The sequence below is a fragment of the Maylandia zebra genome, linkage group LG8, assembly GCF_041146795.1.
Source record: "Maylandia zebra isolate NMK-2024a linkage group LG8, Mzebra_GT3a, whole genome shotgun sequence".
NCBI classification, from domain to species: domain Eukaryota; kingdom Metazoa; phylum Chordata; class Actinopteri; order Cichliformes; family Cichlidae; genus Maylandia; species Maylandia zebra.
This window is the reverse complement of record NC_135174.1, coordinates 4,022,536-4,043,925: the sequence shown is the minus strand read 5'-3', so window position 1 is coordinate 4,043,925 and position 21,390 is coordinate 4,022,536. Positions and strand designations below refer to the sequence as shown.

Here is a 21,390-nt window from a genome sequence, read left to right as displayed (position 1 = left end):
GAGGAGCCAGTTAGTGGATCGAAACACTAGCCTTCCGATCAGTAGATGCCCTGCTCTACCTACTGAGCTGCAGCCACATAAACATGAGTAAACCCTCACTAGGTTTTGGATAAAGTGTACACTCACAAACTTGTCAAACCTGCATTTGAAACGTTGGCTACCATAGCAGTATAGTATTGCAACATGGCATTTGGGTCTTCTAACTAAAATAGCAAATTAGGAACATAAATCGCGCCATATTGCCAGACCTGGCCCACATCTGGTTGACATACACCCTGCCATGACACCAGTCAGTCAGAAGTGCCAGCTTGATGGCGGATCTGGGCCAGGCCTGTTTTCTATAAGCCTGGGCCACATAAACCAAACCATAATCAGGCCAGATATGGCATGCTATCACATAAACAGTGCCATCTACACCAGATCTGGCCCGTATTTGGATGACATACCACTTACCATGCCAGAAGTGCCGGCTTGACACCAGCCAGACCTGTCTGCTATGTGGGAAATATCTTTTCTCTTTGTGCCCGATCCATAATGGGCAAAGCAAGGCTTTGTGAAACATGGGAACATTAGAACCATTTCTGCAAAATTCTAACATACTGAGAAAAAATTGCTATATTTATTGTAATAATCACACAGGTTTCTAACAGCTTTTGGGCTCAGTCGACTTTGCTTTTGCTCAAAGTTGTAAAAGTTTAAAATTGTTTTGTTAATTTAGGTTTTTAGGAGCTTGTGTCATCGGGTTTACTCCACACACTGTCGAGTAAAGCTAGAAGCTGGCATAGCGTTAGGTTTTGTGTAATTGATTCATTAATCTAAAAACATATATTTAAAAAAAAGAATACTCACTTGTGCTGGCACACCGTTGACAAATGAGTTTACACTCATTTGTTGATGGCTTAAGGAGAAAAAAACAAAACAGACGGCACTAATGCTAGTGGGTTTGCAGTGGTTATGTTAACAGATACAATTACTGCCCACACATGGCCATGTCATCTCTCTGTGCAATTCTCTGATTTAACTGCATTAACAGAAGTTCTTGAATGGGCAAAAAAGAGAAAGTTAACTGTCGACACCAGGGATGTTAAACTTATTTTAAATCACGGGGCACACACAGGCCATTTTGATCTTATTTGTCCCAGACCAGTGAACCTCCAATTTATGCCAGTATACAGAAATTTACTTTAAACATTATGTCTTTCTACATTATAACAAAATACGGCTGTGGTAAATGAAAGAAATCTGCCAGCATTACTCTTTCCAAGCAAAAGCTTATCATGTGATTCTATTTGTTGATTTCAGTTGCATTTGATACTGTTCATCCATACCTGGTGGTCTGAAAGCTCTTACATTTAGAAATAAATTCCTTAATTATCAAATGGTTTTAGGAAGGGGGTTTTTTGGACAAGAAAGTCTCAAAAAGTTAGGCTTGCGACAGCTAAATACTGCAGAACAGGGTTTAAATGGAGAAACCATGTTAGACTTTGTTTTCCTTGCAGTTTTTCACATTTTGGGAAAGGAAAGGTGTTTTGATGACCATTTTTGATGTTTTTTGAAAGGAAATACATAAAACCCAAGCTTATTTACATACGTAGCCATTGGCCTAGTCATGTCTCAGTAGGAGGAGGTATCTATAATAAATGAAACCTTTACAAATTACGAAAAAAAAAATCTTATAGAGGTGCTTACCTCTATAAGATATTTCTTTGGTATACCTGATGTATACCTGAACTAGAGCCATTCTCCAAGTAGGAAGTAGAAACAGAACTCTCCCATTTCATAAGGCATGTATTATAAAATAAATGTAATGGTGGCTAACATTTCCCACCCCAAACTAACACTCCAGTACATAGCACATACCTCACATGAGAAATGACCCTAAACATAACAAATGCTGAAGAGGTATTAGAAATAGAGACAGGTTACACTGACAAAAATAAATTGTGTTTTGGACTGCCTCCAAAGCTAATGTTTCTAGGTGTGTTGTGTGCACCTGCTAGGCAAACCTTGGTTACATCACCTTTTCGACTGAGATCAGGTAATGGTCCAGCAGTTGTTTAGAAGCACTTCACTGCCCCTCAAGGAGATCAGTAAATCTCTTGATTATTTGTGCCCACCTGTAAAACCCCAACCCCCTCTTAATGCTAAAGGTTATCATGGAAATTTCACCTGTTTTTAAAGGAATGGACAAGGCCAGTACCTGCATGACCTAAGCTGGTGCAATGTCACCTATGACATGACATGAGCCACTTCCCCTTACAACAGGACTGGTTTGTAAACCACACCACCAGAAGGGCTAATGTGTGGTGGATCATAAACTGACAGCTAGACTCCCCTCTGAAAGGAAAGAAACCTGTGCAACTTTTCTGAAGACAGAGTAGTATAGTTTTAGATGTGTTACTGGCAGAGAAGGTGGGGGATATGCAGGATGTAAATAGGGCTTATAATGACACTGCGGACAGTACGGAAGTGTAAAGCAATAATGACCGGAGCGAGATAAGCCTGATGTATTAGCAGAAAAACAATACATTGCATATTGTAAACTATGATGTAGGAGTGTAGCATAAACAGGAGGGAATGATAGAAAAATGATTAAAGCTCAGCAACACTCTTTAAAATTAAAGCTCTTTACAGCTAAAGGAATGAATCTCTATTGCTCTGTTCCTCTAATATGTCTATTTCTCAGACCTTGTTGTGCCCCCTCTGCTATCTGTTATCATGTAGCTAACTGTTTCTCTATAAGTGCATCACACACATATCTGTTCCCAGGATAACACTGGATGAAGTGTATAAATGAAAGTCACCGGATTGCCCCAGCAAGCACTCGTATAGACATTTGCTTCCTTGCAAGTAAATACACGCATTGGAACTCACTACTCTGTGTGTCTCACTTCATAAGAGAATCATTTCATTTCTAACAGATAGTTAACCTCTGCCACTTTGGGTAGCAACTCGTTGCAGTTGGGAGTGCTAATTCTCATGTCAGCTGCTTCACATTAAGCAGCAAACCACCCTAGTACAATGAAGTAATTGCTCAGTGAAGCCAACCGAACCACATACAGTGGGGCAAAAAAGTATTTAGTCAGCCACCGATTGTGCAAGTTCCCCCACCTAAAATGATGACAGAGGTCAGTAATTTGCACCAGAGGTACACTTCAACTGTGAGAGACAGAATGTGAAAAAAAAATCCATGAATCCACATGGTAGGATTTGTAAAGAATTTATTCGTAAATCAGGGTGGAAAATAAGTATTTGGTCAATAACAAAAATACAACTCAATACTTTGTAACATAACCTTTGTTGGCAATAACAGAGGTCAAACGTTTACTATAGGTCTTTACCAGGTTTGCACACACAGTAGCTGGTATTTTGGCCCATTCCTCCATGCAGATCTTCTCGAGAGCAGTGATGTTTTGGGGCTGTCGCCGAGCAACACGGACTTTCAACTCCCGCCACAGATTTTCTATGGGGTTGAGGTCTGGAGACTGGCTAGGCCACTCCAGGACTTTCAAATGCTTCTTACGGAGCCACTCCTTTGTTGCCCGTGCGGTGTGTTTTGGATCATTGTCATGTTGGAAGACCCAGCCTGGTTTCATCTTCAAAGTTCTCACTGATGGAAGGAGGTTTTGGCTCAAAATCTCACGATACATGGCCCCATTCATTCTGTCCTTAACACGGATCAGTCGTCCTGTCCCCTTGGCAGAAAAACAGCCCCATAGCATGATGTTTCCACCCCCATGCTTCACAGTAGGTATGGTGTTCTTGGGATGCAACTCAGTATTCTTCTTCCTCCAAACACGACGAGTGGAGTTTATACCAAAAAGTTCTACTTTGGTTTCATCTGACCACATGACATTCTCCCAATCCTCTGCTGTATCATCCATGTGCTCTCTGGCAAACTTCAGACGGGCCTGGACATGCACTGGCTTCAGCAGCGGAACACGTCTGGCACTGCGGGATTTGATTCCCTGCCGTTGTAGTGTGTTACTGATGGTGACCTTTGTTACTTTGGTCCCAGCTCTCTGCAGGTCATTCACCAGGTCCCCCCGTGTGGTTCTGGGATCTTTGCTCACCGTTCTCATGATCATTTTGACCCCACGGGATGAGATCTTGCGTGGAGCCCCAGATCGAGGGAGATTATCAGTGGTCTTGTATGTCTTCCATTTTCTGATGATTGCTCCCACAGTTGATTTTTTCACACCAAGCTGCTTGCCTATTGTAGATTCATTCTTCCCAGTCTGGTGCAGGTCTACAATACTTTTCCTGGTGTCCTTCGAAAGCTCTTTGGTCTTGGCCATGGCGGAGTTTGGAGTCTGACTGTTTGAGGCTGTGGACAGGTGTCTTTTATACAGATGATGAGTTCAAACAGGTGCCATTCATACAGGTAACGAGTGGGGGACAGAAAAGCTTCTTACAGAAGACGTTACAGGTCTGTGAGAGCCAGAGATTTTCCATGTTTGAGGTGACCAAATACTTATTTTCCACCCTGATTTACGAATAAATTCTTTACAAATCCTACCATGTGGATTCATGGATTTTTTTTTCACATTCTGTCTCTCACAGTTGAAGTGTACCTCTGGTGAAAATTACTGACCTCTGTCATCATTTTAGGTGGGGGAACTTGCACAATCGGTGGCTGACTAAATACTTTTTTGCCCCACTGTATTTTGACTCCACCACACCCGACACCCTCTGCTCCTTTGCTGTGTCTAAAAATTGTGAAAAATTCTAAACAGAAACACTGACAAAGCCCTAGCAGAGCCCAACACCTCCCAGAAGAAGACTGGAAACAGCTAAAAAAAATACACTACAGGCAGTTAAAGAAAGCAGTTTGCCTAATGCGTTGCTTAGGGTGTGCTGGCATTTAACAGGATGAACAATCATTTGCTACCTTCACGTCTGCATTTTTGGGGAGCAAACGCAACTTTTTTGAGTAGATTTTCCAGCCAAGCTTGGGACAGTTACAGATGCAGGTGAGGTTTTTCTCAGTCCAAGGAGGGTCATTGCCAGGCAGACTGAGGCTTGCAGCACCAGGTATTTATTCACTCCACATAAAATGTATAAATAAATCATATAATACAAAAACGAACTATTCACAGTTCAACTTTTAACTATTTCAATTTTCAGCTTCTTCCTTTTAAACAAATTTAAAGTGAAAGAACACAAAACACTGCAAACCACAACACAATTAAATATAAATTAAAATATGAAAACAAAAAGAAGATGCACATTCTCTGTCATATGGACCTGCATGAATAAACTTTCTGAATCTTTTACTATACCTTTCTAATGTGATGCTGTTGTCTCTGGCTCTTTCTCTCTCTCCCTCCCGCTCTGTTCCTGTGCTACTGCGAGTGTAACTACCGCCCCTCCCCCCTCTTCCCAGCGCAAAGCACAAGGCTCGCATGCAGAGTGAAGCGGGGAAAAAAGCGCGAGAGAGGGTGAGAGAAAGAAAAAAAACCCACGGCTCGCGATAAGGAGCCGGCTCGCGTCGTTCACGTCAAAGATACGGCTCTAAGAGCCATTTTGTTCGCGACCGACACATCACTAGTGGCAAATGGGTGTAAGCCTTTTAAATGGTAAATGGCCTGCATTTGTATAGCGCTTTTCTAGTCCCTAAGGACCCCAAAGCGCTTCACACTACATTCAGTCATTCACCCATTCACACACACATTCACACACTGGTGATGGCAAGCTACATTGTAGCCACAGCTGCCCTGGGGCGCACTGACAGAGGGGAGGCTGCCGGACACTGGCGCCACCGGGCCCTCTGACCACCACCAGTAGGCAAACACGGGGTTAGTATCTTGCCCAAGGATATTTGGCATGCAGCCAGGAGGCAGCCTGGGATCGAACCACCGACCTTCTGATTAGTGGCTGACCTGCTCTGCCACCTGAGCTACAGCTACCCCACAAACTTAGTCACTGCTCGGTGTCATTGGACTATCCTGGCCTGAAAGGAGACGCTACCGGTAGACTGCAGCGAGAACTGCCAGCATCTGAGCCAGACTCTGTCTCTCTCATCATGGTCACCTAAATGCAGCGCACAGTAATGGCAGGTTTTGTAATAAGGCAGATCGCACTAACATGCACTGTTAGTTGATTATTTACCTGCCGCATTAACGGGAGAGGACGTGCAAATGTTACCGCTGCTGCTGGGTTGGATTTCACGAGTCCGGAGCGGAATTAAAAACACGACAGGGCTCGCAAAATTTTTCCAGTCGGGCTACCAAAATCTAACTCAGCCCTGCCCGTCGGGCTATCATAGGAAGGAAAATATATGTCTATGCTTTTGCATTCTTTCGCCAATGTAGCTGAGTAATTATGTCATTGGCATCGATGAGCCACTGTCAACATGTGACATATTGAAATCGCTTTTGAATTTGCGCTTGTTTTTTGCTTTCACTTTCATTTTGCGATCGCGCGAATGGTGTGTAGAGAGCAGCAGCACTGATTGGTGAGTGACGATTAATTGCGCACCATTTCCTCTGACTTCATCTTATCACTCATTAGCTTACTGTTCAAACGCGACAAGTGAAATCTCTCACAGCAAGCTTAAACATGTGAGAGGTTGAGTGCGCAAAGAATCGCTGACCGTTATGTAAGTACGTGTGTAAAAGCAGCAGGATTTACGCTGGTATTTTAGTTCTGCTGAGCCAAATAAGACAGGTCAGGGTGAAGAAGGGGCAGCCAAAGAAAAGCTTACCACAAAACGGAAAAGTTATGACTATGAGGCAAAAAGAAAGCGCAGCTTTTTTGGTTTCATGGACAAAAGAATTTCTGTGGCTGGAATATGACGAGCTAAATAACATGATGTTCTGCCAGGTGTGTTGTGAGTTTCATTTGATTTCTGAGTCGACAAGCGCCTTTGTTACTGGGACTAGTAGTTTTAAGAAAGACCGCATGAGAAATGCAAGAAATGCATTATTGCCCAGTCTGCAGTATCTTTCCAGGAACAAACACCAATTGCAAAAAACATACTAAAAATAAACCAAGCACAACAAGAACTCCTGAAAAAGCTGTTTAGAACAGCGTGCTATATTGCAAAAAGTGAACTACCATTGGAAAAATTTAACAGTCTTTGCAAACTTCAAAAAGCAAATGGCCTAGATCTTGGTTCCACTTGCCTCTTACCCGTGACTTCAGTGGAAATTTCAGATTCAGGATCTGACACAGACTGATTCATGTCCTACACAGTTCTTACAAGTTCATAGAAATTTCTGTTCAATTTGAACCAAGTATTTGAGTTGATGATTGTAATTTTTATACAGTTGTTGTGATTTTTATTTTAACAATTTTTTTGATTAATTTTTGTTTCCATTACAATATTATACTTTAATGTATAATATTGTAATGAAAACAAAACATTAAAAAATTGCTTTCTTTTTTATTCGGGCTCCTTAAATTTATTTTGGGCTACCAAAAACTGAAGAATGCCTGCCCGAAGGGCTACCAGAGATTTTGAAATTTTGCGAGCCTTGCACGACATTCATTTAAGGTCATCGCGTGTTTTGTGAGCAAATGCTTTTGCATATTCGTAGCGTTTCCTCCCTTAAATGAAGTATCTACTTTGCAAGTATTGCAAGTTGCCCTGTTGTCATCCGTTCTCGTAAAGTATAACCAAACTTTTGAGCGTTTGAGCCACCATGTTTCCTGCCAGGTAAATGACGCTCCGCAACGTGGTGACGTCATTCGGGGCGACTGGAATCGATAAGGGAATCGTTTGCAAAAATGGCAAACAATTCCAAGGAATTGAAACAGTGGGAACCGGTTCTCAACAAGAACCGGGTTTCGATACCCATCCCTACTCATAAGCATCACATTATGTTAGCAATTAGTTTTTATATTATATTAAAACTAGATTACACCTGGATGTTATGTATTTAAGTTCATTTGGTTAGGAAAGTCTCAGGGTTGCCTGCCCCTTACTGATTAACCACAACATATAACCACAACCAATTTCCTTTCTCATATAAGTTTTGCAAGACATGTACAATGCAACTGCCTATTGTAATCACAGGGTTCACAACCAATCCTACCTTGTTTCTCTGTGTGCAGATGGATCTACAATGGATTCTAAATAATTAAAATGATTAAAAATCAAGGAAAACACTTTATTTCGAGATCTGTTAGATGAAGACATCTACTGTAGCAGTATACCATAGGTGATAATTTGCAATGCTTCCTGTTTGCAATATCCTTGGGCAAGATACTAACCCCGTGTTTGCCTACTGGTGGTGGTCAGAGGGCCCGGTGGCGCCAGTGTCCGGCAGCCTCGCCTCTGTCAGTGCGCCCCAGGGCAGCTGTGGCTACAATGTAGCTTGCCATCGCCAGTGTGTGAATGTGTGTGTGAATGGGTGAATGACTGAATGTAGTGTGAAGCGCTTTGGGGTCCTTAGGGACTAGAAAAGCGCTATACAAATACAGGCCATTTACCATTTACCATCACTGCCCAAGGCTAACACTGTACTCTGCTAGAATATAAACATAACAACTAATCATAGCATTCATTTCAGAATGCAAGTGTGCATTTTTGAAAACACACCATCTGTGAATTCTTCTTAATTAGCTGCTGTCATATGGCACATGATCAAAAAGAGTCCTGTCCTTGTACACCACTGTACAGGGAAGATCACAAGAGAAACCACTGACTAAAGCACTGTTAGGCTGCAGGATATCAACTGTGAAGCTCTTAAGATAAAGTCACAGCTTTTCTTGAGCCAGAACACAAGGGTTGTGTATTCCTGAATGGATGAAGTGAGCTGCACTTTATCTTAAGGAGCTTGCATTGTCTGCCAACATAAACAACAGTTGGTAGCACTGATCAGGGACACACACCTTGTCAAGTTGTACAACAGAAACCAACACAATAGCATTAGATGAATGTAGTGCGACATCATAGAGGTGCAACGAGCATACAAAAGAAAGAATCGACAAAGCACCAGCATCCATCAAGCAGACAACATAGAAAAACATTAACATATGCTTCTTTACCTTGCGTCTGCCAGTGTTCAGCTTTATGGGTGTAAGGAAGGGGTCGAAGATCATGTGGCTGGTCTCGATGTTCACTGGCGACTGCCTCTTCCCTACTGAGCATAGGTTCCAGGCTGAATTTACCAGCCCCCAGAATGATGGCACTGCAACACAAAATACAAGAGCAGGTGATCATCTGCACTGATGAGATAGCGAGACCTTTGCACAGAGGTCACACAGTAACGGGTAGGGATGGGAATTCAGAATTGATTCTTGTTGAGAACTGGATCCCAGTAGTTCACTTATTTGGAGCTGTTAGTCTGCTTGCCTGTTCATTCCACTTATGTGTTACATTTGCACTTTAATAGTAGTGATGTCTACAGCATGGATATGGACATTTGCTTTTATTTTTATTCTACAAAAGGATGAGAGTGTGATGGTAAAGTGCAAACTGCAGTTGTTTCAGCACAGAAATAACTGCATTATGCTACTAACACAACTTGGGCTCTTTGCAATTGTCTGTACCAATGACTGTATAAAAGACGACGCAACACCGCCTCCTACCATTGTGCAAAAATGAAGCCAAAATATCCCGCTTGTGGAGACTGCCATCTTGCAAATTTGGAGCCAGAGTTTGCGCAGTAGTGACTTGAGGTGGAGCGACTGTGTAAAACTCCCGCCCACATACCCGCTGGACGTGACCGCAAACACGCCCCTCTACACTTTTTACGAAGCCTGGCAGCTCGAGTTTTTTGCTGGTTTACCGCGACTGACTACTCGTTAAATTAAGGTAAAAACAACCATGTCACTGTTATAAAAAAAGACACACAGCTTATCATCTTATAGTTCTAAAATCACTCTGTTGTTAATTCGTTAGTTAGATTAGCCGCTAGCATATGCACTGTGTTGGAGGCTTGTTGCTAGCTAGTTAGCGATGCTACACACCTGTTAATCTTAATAGTCTTCAACACTTATGTTTTTGTTTTTAATCCATTTTTAGACAGCGATGAGATCAGCTGTACACTCTACAGAGGCCCAGAGTTACTGTTAATATCAAAAATGCTGTCCTTTGAGATTTTAACATAAGACTGTGAGTGTAATGGATCTAAAACTGTTTAAATCTCTACAGCCTGGTAACATGGAAACTTTAAAAACAGCAGCAGAACGTTTCAGTAGTGTAGTCTAATTTGTTCTTTTCATTTAATAATAGAGTCCATATTATATAGCTACATTCACCCTGGAGAGAAACTGGTGAGGGAGACCATCAGAACCAAGCTGGGTTTCCTGGGTCCAGAGGTTTGGAGAAACTTCTTCCCTTTCTTTCATCACAGCTGTCCTGTGCCATAAGTTCTGTTGACCCGCTGTAAGAGGCATCAATTAAGAAACACCAGGAAGACTGAAGCTCATGGCATTGATCAAGCAGCACTCGTGATCTTCACCAGCAGCTCCCTCACAGGGAAATCTTCAGCACTCCTCCGTAGGCCCACCCCAGGAGATGGATAAACCCAGCATTCCATCAACACTGTGATGAGACCTTTGGTTTGTGTAATGTTATAAATACTCCCCAGAGGCTCCGGACTTTTACGTAAAGATATTATATTCAGTCCTGTAGAAAGTTATATATTTAAAAATATGTGATCCTCTCTGGTTACTCTGGTATGAATAACTCTGAATCACTTTATGGTAAATAACACACTATGTGTAAAAAAACTGTGAAAAAATTCCAGATGACAAGTTTGTAGTTCAACATACAAGTGACGACCTTTGACCTTCATCAGGTTTTATTTAATTCTGTCAGAGAAAATCACATAAGCAGTCAGCCTGCAGCCTCTGTTTGTACTCTTACAATCAGTTATCAGACAATGTGCTTGACATCATTTTATGGAGAAACACAATAGTATAAAAAAACATTTTCCCCAGCAATTAAGTAAAGAACTGCATTACTTAAGAACAGAATAATATGTGTAATACATTACTTTTTTTGAGTACTGGCCCCCAACACTGATTACACCAACCTCCAACAAGCGCAATCATTTGACCACACACCATGTAATTAACTTGCACGAATGTAATGTCTTTATGCTGCTTGGTAACTTTCAAAGCGGAACCAGAGAACCTAATGAGACTCAATAAGGAACTGAATTGGTAAGTGATACCAATAATGGAATCGGAATAACTATGTTCGTATCAACTCCCATTCCTAGTACTGGCCAATGAGTTTGAGCATTTTTTATAACACAGAACTGCCAAACTCACAGTAAGAGAAATTTAATTAGTAAGCTTTAACTGCTGTGTGCTTTTGATATCTGATAGAAAAACCTAAGTGCTGATTGCTTCTAAATTCTAAAGTTTAAATTCAAATTCTAAAATGACGAGCTTTGCAAAGATTTATAATTTTTATTAACACACTTTCTCATATACTTTAATATATATCCACACATAAAAGATAGACATATTATATAGAGAGCATTGAAAATAAAACTACTCAAGTAAAGGTACTTGAAAATTCTACTTAAGTACAGTAGCAAAGTATTTACTTCATTACTTCCCACATCAGGCAAGCACAAGTAACTGAGGTGACTGAGATGAAAAAATGGGATTAAGAACATACAAAGCTAGACTAAAAACCATTTTTAAATTAATAATGGGTCAAATAGCTGTAGTAATGACAGGATTATGCTGTCGGATTCATTCCCATCATCAGGAACAGGGTGATTGAATCCGAACTGAAGCAGCCAAATACAAGGAGGTCTGTAAATGTCTTCAAAAAGGTCTCTGGCTTATGCATCCTCAAGGGTGCATAAACCACGGACTGCTGTGATAGGAATTCTAGTCCTAGTTGATATACAAAGGGAGCCTATTGAAAATCACACTCAACCACCAATCTCTGCAACATACACTCAACAAAAATATAAACGCAACACCTTTGTTACTGCTCCCATTCCCCATGGGATGGACGTAGAGACCTAAAATTCATTCCAGATACACAATATAACCATCCCTCCCAAACAGTGGTCACAAATCAGTCCAAATGTGTGGTAGTGGGCACATCTGCCATATTGAGATAATCCATCCCACCTCACAGGTGTGCCACATCAGGATGCTGATCTGACATCATGAGTAGTGCACAGGTGTGCCTCAGACTGCCCACAACAAAAGGCCACCCTGGAATGTGCAGTTTTTTGCGCTATTGGGGGTCTGGGGACCCAGAACCGGTCAGTATCTGGTGTGACCACCATTTGCCTCATGCAGTGCAACACATCGTCGCATGGAGTCTATCAGATTGTCAATTGTGGCCTGTGGAATGTTGGTCCACTCCACTTCAATGGCTGTGCGAGGTTGTTGGATATTCGTGGGAACTGGTACACGCTGTCGTATACGCCGGTCAAGCACATCCCGAACATGCTCAATGGGTGACATGTCCGGTGAGTATGCTGGCCATGCAAGAACTGGGACATTCTCAGCTGCCATCTGCCCTGAACAATGTGAACCATGATTCATCCGTGAAGCGCACACCTCTCCAACGTGCCAGACACCATCGAATGTGAGCATTTGCCCACACAAGTCTGTTACGGCGACGAGCTGGAGTCAGGTCAAGACCCCGATGAGGACGACGGGCATGCAGTTGAGCATCCCTGAGACGGTTTCTGACAGTTTGTGCAGAAATTGTTTGGTTGTGCAAACCAATTGTTCCAGCAGCTGTCTGGGTGGCTGGTCTCAGACGATCTTGGAGGTGAACCTGCTGGATGTGGAGGTCCTGGGCTGGTGTGGTTACACGAAGTCTGCGGTTGTGAGGCCAGTTGGATGTGCTGCCATATTCTCTGAAACGCCTGTGGAGACGGCTTATGGTTGAGAAATGAACATTCAATGCACGGGCGACAGATCTGGTTGACATTCCTGCTGTCAGCATGCCAATTGCACGCTCCCTCATTGCTTGTGGCATCTGTGGCATTTTGCTGTGAGACAAAACTGCACATTCCAGGGTGGCCTTTTGTTGTGGGCAGTCTGAGGTACACCTGTGCACTACTCATGATGTCAGATCAGCATCCTGATGTGGCACACCTGTGAGGTGGGATGGATTATCTCAATATAGCAGATGTGCCCACTACCACACATTTGGACTGATTTGTGACCACTGTTTGGGAGGGATGGTTATATTGTGTATCTGGAATGAATTTTAGGTCTCTACGTCCATCCCATGGGGAATGGGAGCAGTAACAAAGGTGTTGCGTTTATATTTTTGTTGAGTGTAAATAAAGGATGCAACGTGCTACCACCTAGTGAGTAAGGACAAAGTAAAGGTTAGAGTAATGCGCAACACTATACTTGGGGTCAAGTTTAGTGGCATAGTGTATCTACACAGGATTTATATCCACTAGTTTATTCTGGTGTGGTTTAGTTTCATTCATATTTTTCCAGAGTGCTTAGAGTATGCTGTGACTTCTGCCTGTAGCCCAGTCAGCACCACACTGTTATCATATAGCCAGTCAGGAACTGAGTCTGGATGTTGTTTCAAAGTGATCTTAAGCATAACTGTAGCCATACTGATCAATGAACATTTAATTTCCAAAAAATATAAAATAATATATAATTCAATTCCATAAGTACATATGTTTTGAATGAAACTTAACTAGAACCTGATAACATTATGTGTTCAATTAATGTAATCTATCTGTTTATTGAATTGAGCATGGTGTAATTGAAGGGCAGATTTTCAGCAACAGAAACATTGACTGTTTAGGAATTACAGCCGGTTTTATACATTTTTCCACAATAAGACAAACAGAACGAGCCCACTGGTTATATTTACATGACAGTCCCTTTTACAACAACACTTACGATCATAACAGGATAAGAATAAAGGGGACATTCTTACAGAGCCATAATCTCAACATATAGTAGAGAGTGATATTATACCCCTTATGTCAAACTGAGTGATTTATGGCCCCCCTAATTGATTTATGACCCCTAATAAATTATTCATGAGCTCCGGAAGTAGGAAGTAATTAAGTAATAAAAATATGATATTCATAAAATTATGATATTCATAAAAATATGATATTCATAAAAATATGATATTCATAAAAATATGATATTCATAAAAATATAATTGATTATTTAGAAAGTTTCTTATATATCAAAATAGCATTCTTTTATTTCTTTAAGCAATTAAATTTTTTATTTTTATTTTTTTATGCTCAAAAAACGCCATCTGGTGGCGGGTCAGTGTGTGAGTGTGTGTGTGTGGGCGCGCGGGGGCGCGCCCGTGTCTCCGGACCGTGCTCTCTCGGGCTCCGTGCTCATGTGTTTAAAAATGTATTAAACCATATTAAAATTGTTTAGTTAAACTTGTGCTTTTGTAACGTTCAGTATGGCCACAAACACATGCTGCATGCCTTGGGGGAAAACTTTATTTCGATTTATATGCATTTGTAGATTTAGAATAAAACTCATACTCAGAAAAAACTCGCGATCCCCTAACCCTAACCCTCCTTAGAAACATAAGCAGGGAAAACTCCTTAAAAAACCCTCCGCATTTTCTCCAAAACCCTACAATAACTTGTTAGGGTACCCCCTCTATTCCCAAAACCTTATATTCGATAACAGGGGAAATCCTGAAAAAATCCTTAGTCTTTTTTCTCAAATTCAGCGCCCCGCGGCTCCCTTCATGCTCAGCCAAACAAAGCCAAAACTCCTTTAAAAAAAAAATCTCCGCGATTTCTCCAAAACCCTACAATAACTTGTTAGCTACCCCTCTATTCCCAAAAAAAAGCGCTATAATCCAAAAACATTGGGAAAGCTCCTTACTCTTTTTTCTTCAAAAACTTGCCTCTTGCTAGCTACCTCTAAAATTCTACGCAGAGTCTAAGTTCTACCTCGCTCTTAATCGCACCGACCCGCAACAGCTTCCAGAGCACAATTTGTCCTGCTTGTTCGCTCCGTGCTCAGACCCCGAATGCGCTGCTTACCTCGTTTGAAAATTCCCCCCAGAGACCAACTCACCCTCACTTCGCCCCCCTGCCAATCACATAACAAATCGCACGGCTCCCTTCGCACCCCGGTTAGCCAATCGGCTCCAGGTCTGATTTTACGATCTCCCGCTGAGGTTAAGACTACCGTCGAACCCCCAGAAGACATCTGACTTCAGACGTATCAACAACTGGCGCCGCTCAGACTGCTTGCGAGTTCGCATAGGGAGCGGCCGATTTCAACAGCAACTTGCGTCTCTTTCCTTATCCGCATATCATTCGGTAAGTGTTAATCTTCCTCTCTAACTACATTTTTGCATTTTCCTTTTTACCATTCTGTCAATCCTTTCATTTAAAAAAATAAATAAATATCACAATGGTTTGTAACACGTACAATACACCATCCATCCATCCATTCGCCTCCACTTATCCTTTTTTCAGGCTCGCGCGGTGCGCTGGAGCCTATCCCACGTACAATACACTTTAAAATATATATATATATAAGCTCCACTTTTAACTCCCGTAAAAGTTTATACATTACATGTCTACATCACCTATCATGCCCTCATCAGGTATCTTATATCATCTTGTTATTGTTATGTTATGCTCCTTTGATATTTTGCTAGTTTGCGTGTTTTAAAACTCTTTTTGTTTTTCTTTATATTTTTAGACCCAGATGTGTTAACCTGATCCCTGCGAAACACCAGCTCTGCGTGGATTTTGACCGCGAGTGACCGGATGTTGTTTCCGGCCTGAGGTTGCCTGAAATGCCGTGAGGCTCGTTTGAAAGATTGCGCCCGAGACCAACTCCGCCTCCAAGGCATGCCTACCTTTAGCTGCCACCAGTGAGATATCAGAGCTGGGCTCCACATATCCAATCAGGAGCACGAGCAAGACAGCTTTTGCAGACTCTCCAGAAATATACAAGTCCTTACCAACTGCTCTGCAACCCAGTGTTTCTGGTCCCCTCACTAACATCGCTTTTTGAGATATTTTTTATGAACCACCAAAAAAGCAATTTTACCCCACAGACTGGGTCTGAGGGCAGCAGCGGGGACAAATGATTGTAATGAAGCGACGGACATTTCATGGCTGGTCTTGCATAATCGTGAGTTATTATGTCATATGGTGATAAGTACATAGTTTTGCAAGAGGCATACAAGCACTGTGGAAAAAGTAATCATAAAACAGTTTTTGTGAACACCCTACGTTATGCTTTAAAAAAATGTGATACATGTAATGTGATCATCAAAGAACATGATTTTTTTTTTTAAAACTTTTATTCTTATGCTTTTAAAGTATGTCAGATTATCTTAAAACACTTATTTGTATGTTATAATGTTTTTCTTACACCATGTGTAATTTTTATAGACACCTTATTCATTGTATCAATGTGTAATTATGTATCTTTGATAAATAAATAAAATATTTAATCTTGTATTTGTGTACTTTCTGGTGATTCAATAAAAAATTAGTCACATATCGCTCTGATAAACACAGATGGCCGAAAGAAATGTTTGATGGAACAAAGGAAACAAGTGTCTTGCTGCTAAACTTTTAAGTCACCATGGTTTAAATGAGAAAGTCTGTATGTAAAACATGAAAAACTCCATATCAGTGATATCTACAAAGGTGTACTCATTTCTTTGTAATGGTACTTTACTGTTCCAATGAAACAAAAAGAAAATCTCATTTTTAAAGTACATTTTTCGGCCACCCTGACCTATTTTCAGGGGCAAGAATGTTGATGTTAGACTGTGTTTTAAATCAGGTTGTGATCTTAAACTAACTATCACAGCACTGATTTCAGTTGTAATGTCAATTAGAATCCCAATTTGGCTTTTCTCCAGTCAGTGTTATGGTGAAATTTAACTTGTTCTTTTGTGTAATTGCACATGGCCCAGCAAAGGACCCCTTAGTAAACTGTACAGCATAAGTTTTCAATTCACTTTTGTCAGAAAACTTCACAGTATGAGAAGTTACAGCACAGTTTCTCCAAACGTGTGGTTCTTTTTCAGCCAGCGTGCTTTTAGAGCATCTACATTAGCTCATGTAGTAAAAGTACAATCAGTAAGTGTACTTTAACATTTGAGATTCCGAGTCACTCTTGCTTAGATCATGTGAACTATATCATGAACCTTTTTTTGTATAATGCATCAAACGTGTTCAAATCAGTTTATTTTCAATTTATTTTAACTAATCTAGAGACAAGCAACTCCTTTTTAGCTTCTGTTATGTATTTACCTCTCACACCTTAATCTAGATGTTAGTGTTCTCAGAGTTAACATGTCTCATGTTGCCATGTTGTATTTCTAATACCCAGCCTCAGTGTTCGCCCTGTTGACCCTCAAATCCAAACACCAATGATCTAGATATTCACAACATTCATAAGGAGATTCTTAAGGTCTTAAGTTTTGTTGTTTTTATGTTTTACAAAAAAAAAACTTCACATTTTTTATATTTTTAAACGAAAGTGACATGCAAGGATATTTTTCTTTAGTGATGTTGCTTCAGCAATCTCAAATACTAATTATTCTGGGAATTTTTATGGTCAAACTATGTGATTTTCCAAATGTGTGTGTGTGGAGTAAAATGACCTTGTTCTTATGATGTTGTCACCGTGAATCATTTAGGATTAACAACACAAATTGTATCGATAGCAGAAACAGTCTTATAACTTATAATTCTCACACGTTACCGCTAGTTTTACAAACGCAGTCTTCTTCAGCTCTGTTTATGTAGCTTTTATGAAACTGATTTTCCATAGTACAAGTAGAATTTAATTTTTCTTTGCTCTCCAGTATAAATGCAATAATTTGCAGGCTTTTTACTGAAACTCTCACAATGCAACACTCAATGCTCAGAGCTTCATATATCAACAGCTCTGAAAATATCTTCTTTTTTAAAGTAATGTAGGACAGGATCTCTCACTCTCTGTGTCTCAAAAAAACCCAACTAAACCCGGCAATCACCACTAAACAAATGAAAGTAGTTTATGGCTTTTTTATCAGCTGCATTTCTTTCATTTATGTATTGATCCCATTGTTTATTGGTAATGCTTTTAGGTCACTGTTTTAGCATGTCTGCCTCACACTCCATTTAAACAGTTTAACAGATAGTGGGGTCTGGTAAGGAAGTTGGGGGGAAGCAGACAACTCCACAGGAAGAGTCTTTTTGTCTTTTCTCCACTGTAAAAGATAGCAAGGCAGTGTGAAACTTTCTTTGCGGGAAAGACAAAACTGAGAGCCATGCTAGGCTCAGTGAGAGACTCTGCTCACCCTCTGCCCCAGCGATGGCAGTCCCTCACCAAGCTAGATTTCTGTTCTTTGTCTTGATTAAAGAATGTTAGCTACCGCTCATCGCTTGTCTGCAGGCTTTATTAAACGGAAAACTTCCACAACAACCTCTAAACAGTGGTTTATGGCTTTTTGTCACCTGCAACACCATGTAACACTTGGATGTTAGATTCTTTTACCAGTCAGTGTTGTTAGCCCCAACCCCCAGGCTCCAGGTGTCTGAGCTCTAACCCTGGCTGCCAAATGTCCCCCTGAGGCCTTTGTGCCTTTTACCACCAGACTAAGTTTGTAGTCCTATCTACTAATATTATTTTATTTTTTTTATTATAGCACAAGTTTCAGTTAGGTTACTACTTTGACTTCCTCAATTTGAGCACATTTCTGACCCGATACTTTATCAAGCTTTTACTCGAGTGTTTTTGACACTAGCAGCTGTACTTCTACTTAAGTGAAAATTGCCTGCAATTTTGCCACCTCAGTTGCCACTTTTCTGGAGTTTGTACACTTTTTATATTGAAACGTTCAACGTTTTACGTGTTATCCTTGATCACAGTTCTAAACAAGTTAACTTTCTTCACTTCAAAGTAACCCAAAAAAGAAACTATATGTCCAGTTCTCTTTACTCCAAACCTGGTTTAAGGCTATGCTGTTGTTGTGATATGGCCATACAAATAATATTAAGTTTAATTAATCTTAAAAAAAAAATGGCTGCTTCATGGCTACCTGTTCAGAGAATTTGCAGACTTTTATGGAAACTGTCACAATGTAACACTCTCACTGTCAAAACAGGGTTGATCCATGTTTCTATGAACACTGATTAATATATCAACAGCTCTGAAAATCCTTTTTTTTAAAGTAATGTAGGACAGGATCTCTCACTCTCTAAAAATCCCAACAAATGGAAGTAGTTTATGGATCTTTATCACCTGCAACACCATGTAACACCTAGATGTTAGACTCTTTTACCATCACATTTGCAAGGGTTTATGTGTTATCCTTGATCACAGTTCTAAATAAGTTAACTTTCTTGACATAAAAGTAGCCCAAAGAAGACAAATATATGTCCAGTTCTTTTTTACTCCAAACCTACTGATCGGAAAACATTATGTGATGCTGGAAGTTTTCATCCTATCCACCTGCAAAACAAGTTTACCTGTAAGCCAACACATTAGACGTAAGCAAATTTGTGAAATTCCTGAACAATGTGCTTTGTGGAGTAGCAGTAGTACTAGAACTAGTACTAGTAGTCCTAGTATTCTGCAGCAACCAGGCTTCAAGAGTGATCACTCTTCTGGCTTTCAAATGGTGAAAACATGTCACAGTCTTAACCGCAAATCAGAAATGTTGGTAAATTTAAAAAGGAATTTAAACGTCAGCTTTGACATAGACACAGACTTTATTAATGCCACACTCAGGAAATTCACATGTTACACATGATTTAGCTCACCTGCTAAATCCCCAGAGCAATAACCACATCAGCATCATTAGCCTGAGTGTTGATCCTCCAGGTGAGTGAGTGGAGTTGAGTGTGTGTGTGTGTGTGTGTGTGTGTGTGTGTGTGTGTGTGTGTGTGTGTGTGTGTGATCAGAGGTGAAGCTGCTTTCTGCAAAGTCTCATCAACAACATCTTTAGAAACAAACATCAACAACCAAGAAGAGTCTAAAAGCACTAAATATGAAACAGACCATTTACCATACCCAACACTGAGCTCCTGCACAGTCAGATGGAGTGAAACATAATGTCCCAGTGGTGTTCTGTTGGATTTAGCAGGTGAGCGTTGTTGCCAGTCAAAACCTTTTTGGAAACTCTTTACAAGAATCAATGTAATTATTTGTTTTACTTGAATCAAATGTATTGGTTTATATACCTGAAATAAAACTTTTTTTTTGGAAACCCGTTACATCAAATAAAACTTTCTTGGAAAAGCATTGCAAGAATCAATCGAGTTATTTGTTTTACCCCATTCAAATCTATTGGTTTCATTACATCAAATTAAATAATTTTAGAAACCCGTTACATCAAATAAAACTTTTTTGGAAAAACTTTACAAGAATCAATGTAATTATTTGTTTTACTTGAATCAAATGTAATGGTTTATATACCTGAAATAAAACTTTTTTGGAAACTCTGTACATGAAGTAAAAGGTTTTTGATCTTGTAAGTTCTGTTGTGCAGTGAATTGTGCCTACAGTTTTGCACAGTGTGTGTTATGAAATTGCAAACTGAGTGCAAAGCAGTTTTTGTGCTTTTAGTTTTGCAAACTCAGTGAGTGGTTTTGCTATAAGTCTGAATAGTTTTAGGAATTGTGCTACAGGAATCACAGTTTGGGTTTGAGCATTCAGTAAAAACTGTAATAAAGTCTGTGTCTATGTCAAAGCTGACGTTTAAATTCCTTTTTAAATTTACCAACATTTCTGATTTGCGGTTAAGACTGTGACATGTTTTCACCATTTGAAAGCCAGAAGAGTGATCACTCTTGAAGCCTGGTTGCTGCAGAATACTAGGACTACTAGTACTAGTTCTAGTACTACTGCTACTCCACAAAGCACATTGTTCAGGAATTTCACAAATTTGCTTACGTCTAATGTGTTGGCTTACAGGTAAACTTGTTTTGCAGGTGGATAGGATGAAAACTTCCAGCATCACATAATGTTTTCCGATCAGTAGGTTTGGAGTAAAAAAGAACTGGACATATATTTGTCTTCTTTGGGCTACTTTTATGTCAAGAAAGTTAACTTATTTAGAACTGTGATCAAGGATAACACATAAACCCTTGCAAATGTGATGGTAAAAGAGTCTAACATCTAGGTGTTACATGGTGTTGCAGGTGATAAAGATCCATAAACTACTTCCATTTGTTGGGATTTTTAGAGAGTGAGAGATCCTGTCCTACATTACTTTAAAAAAAAGGATTTTCAGAGCTGTTGATATATTAATCAGTGTTCATAGAAACATGGATCAACCCTGTTTTGACAGTGAGAGTGTTACATTGTGACAGTTTCCATAAAAGTCTGCAAATTCTCTGAACAGGTAGCCATGAAGCAGCCATTTTTTTTTTAAGATTAATTAAACTTAATATTATTTGTATGGCCATATCACAACAACAGCATAGCCTTAAACCAGGTTTGGAGTAAAGAGAACTGGACATATAG

General features: G+C 40.2%; 1 protein-coding gene across 1 annotated transcript in view; it reads right to left on the bottom strand.

The window, feature by feature from the left end:
• Positions 1-21,390, bottom strand: part of ca10a (carbonic anhydrase Xa) — a 339,765-nt gene that overhangs the window by 183,814 nt on the left and 134,561 nt on the right. Inside the window, exon 3 of the mRNA XM_004569712.2 lies at positions 8,995-9,137. Within this exon, the coding sequence (XP_004569769.1) occupies positions 8,995-9,137 (143 nt within the window). The remainder of the gene's footprint in view (positions 1-8,994; positions 9,138-21,390) is intronic.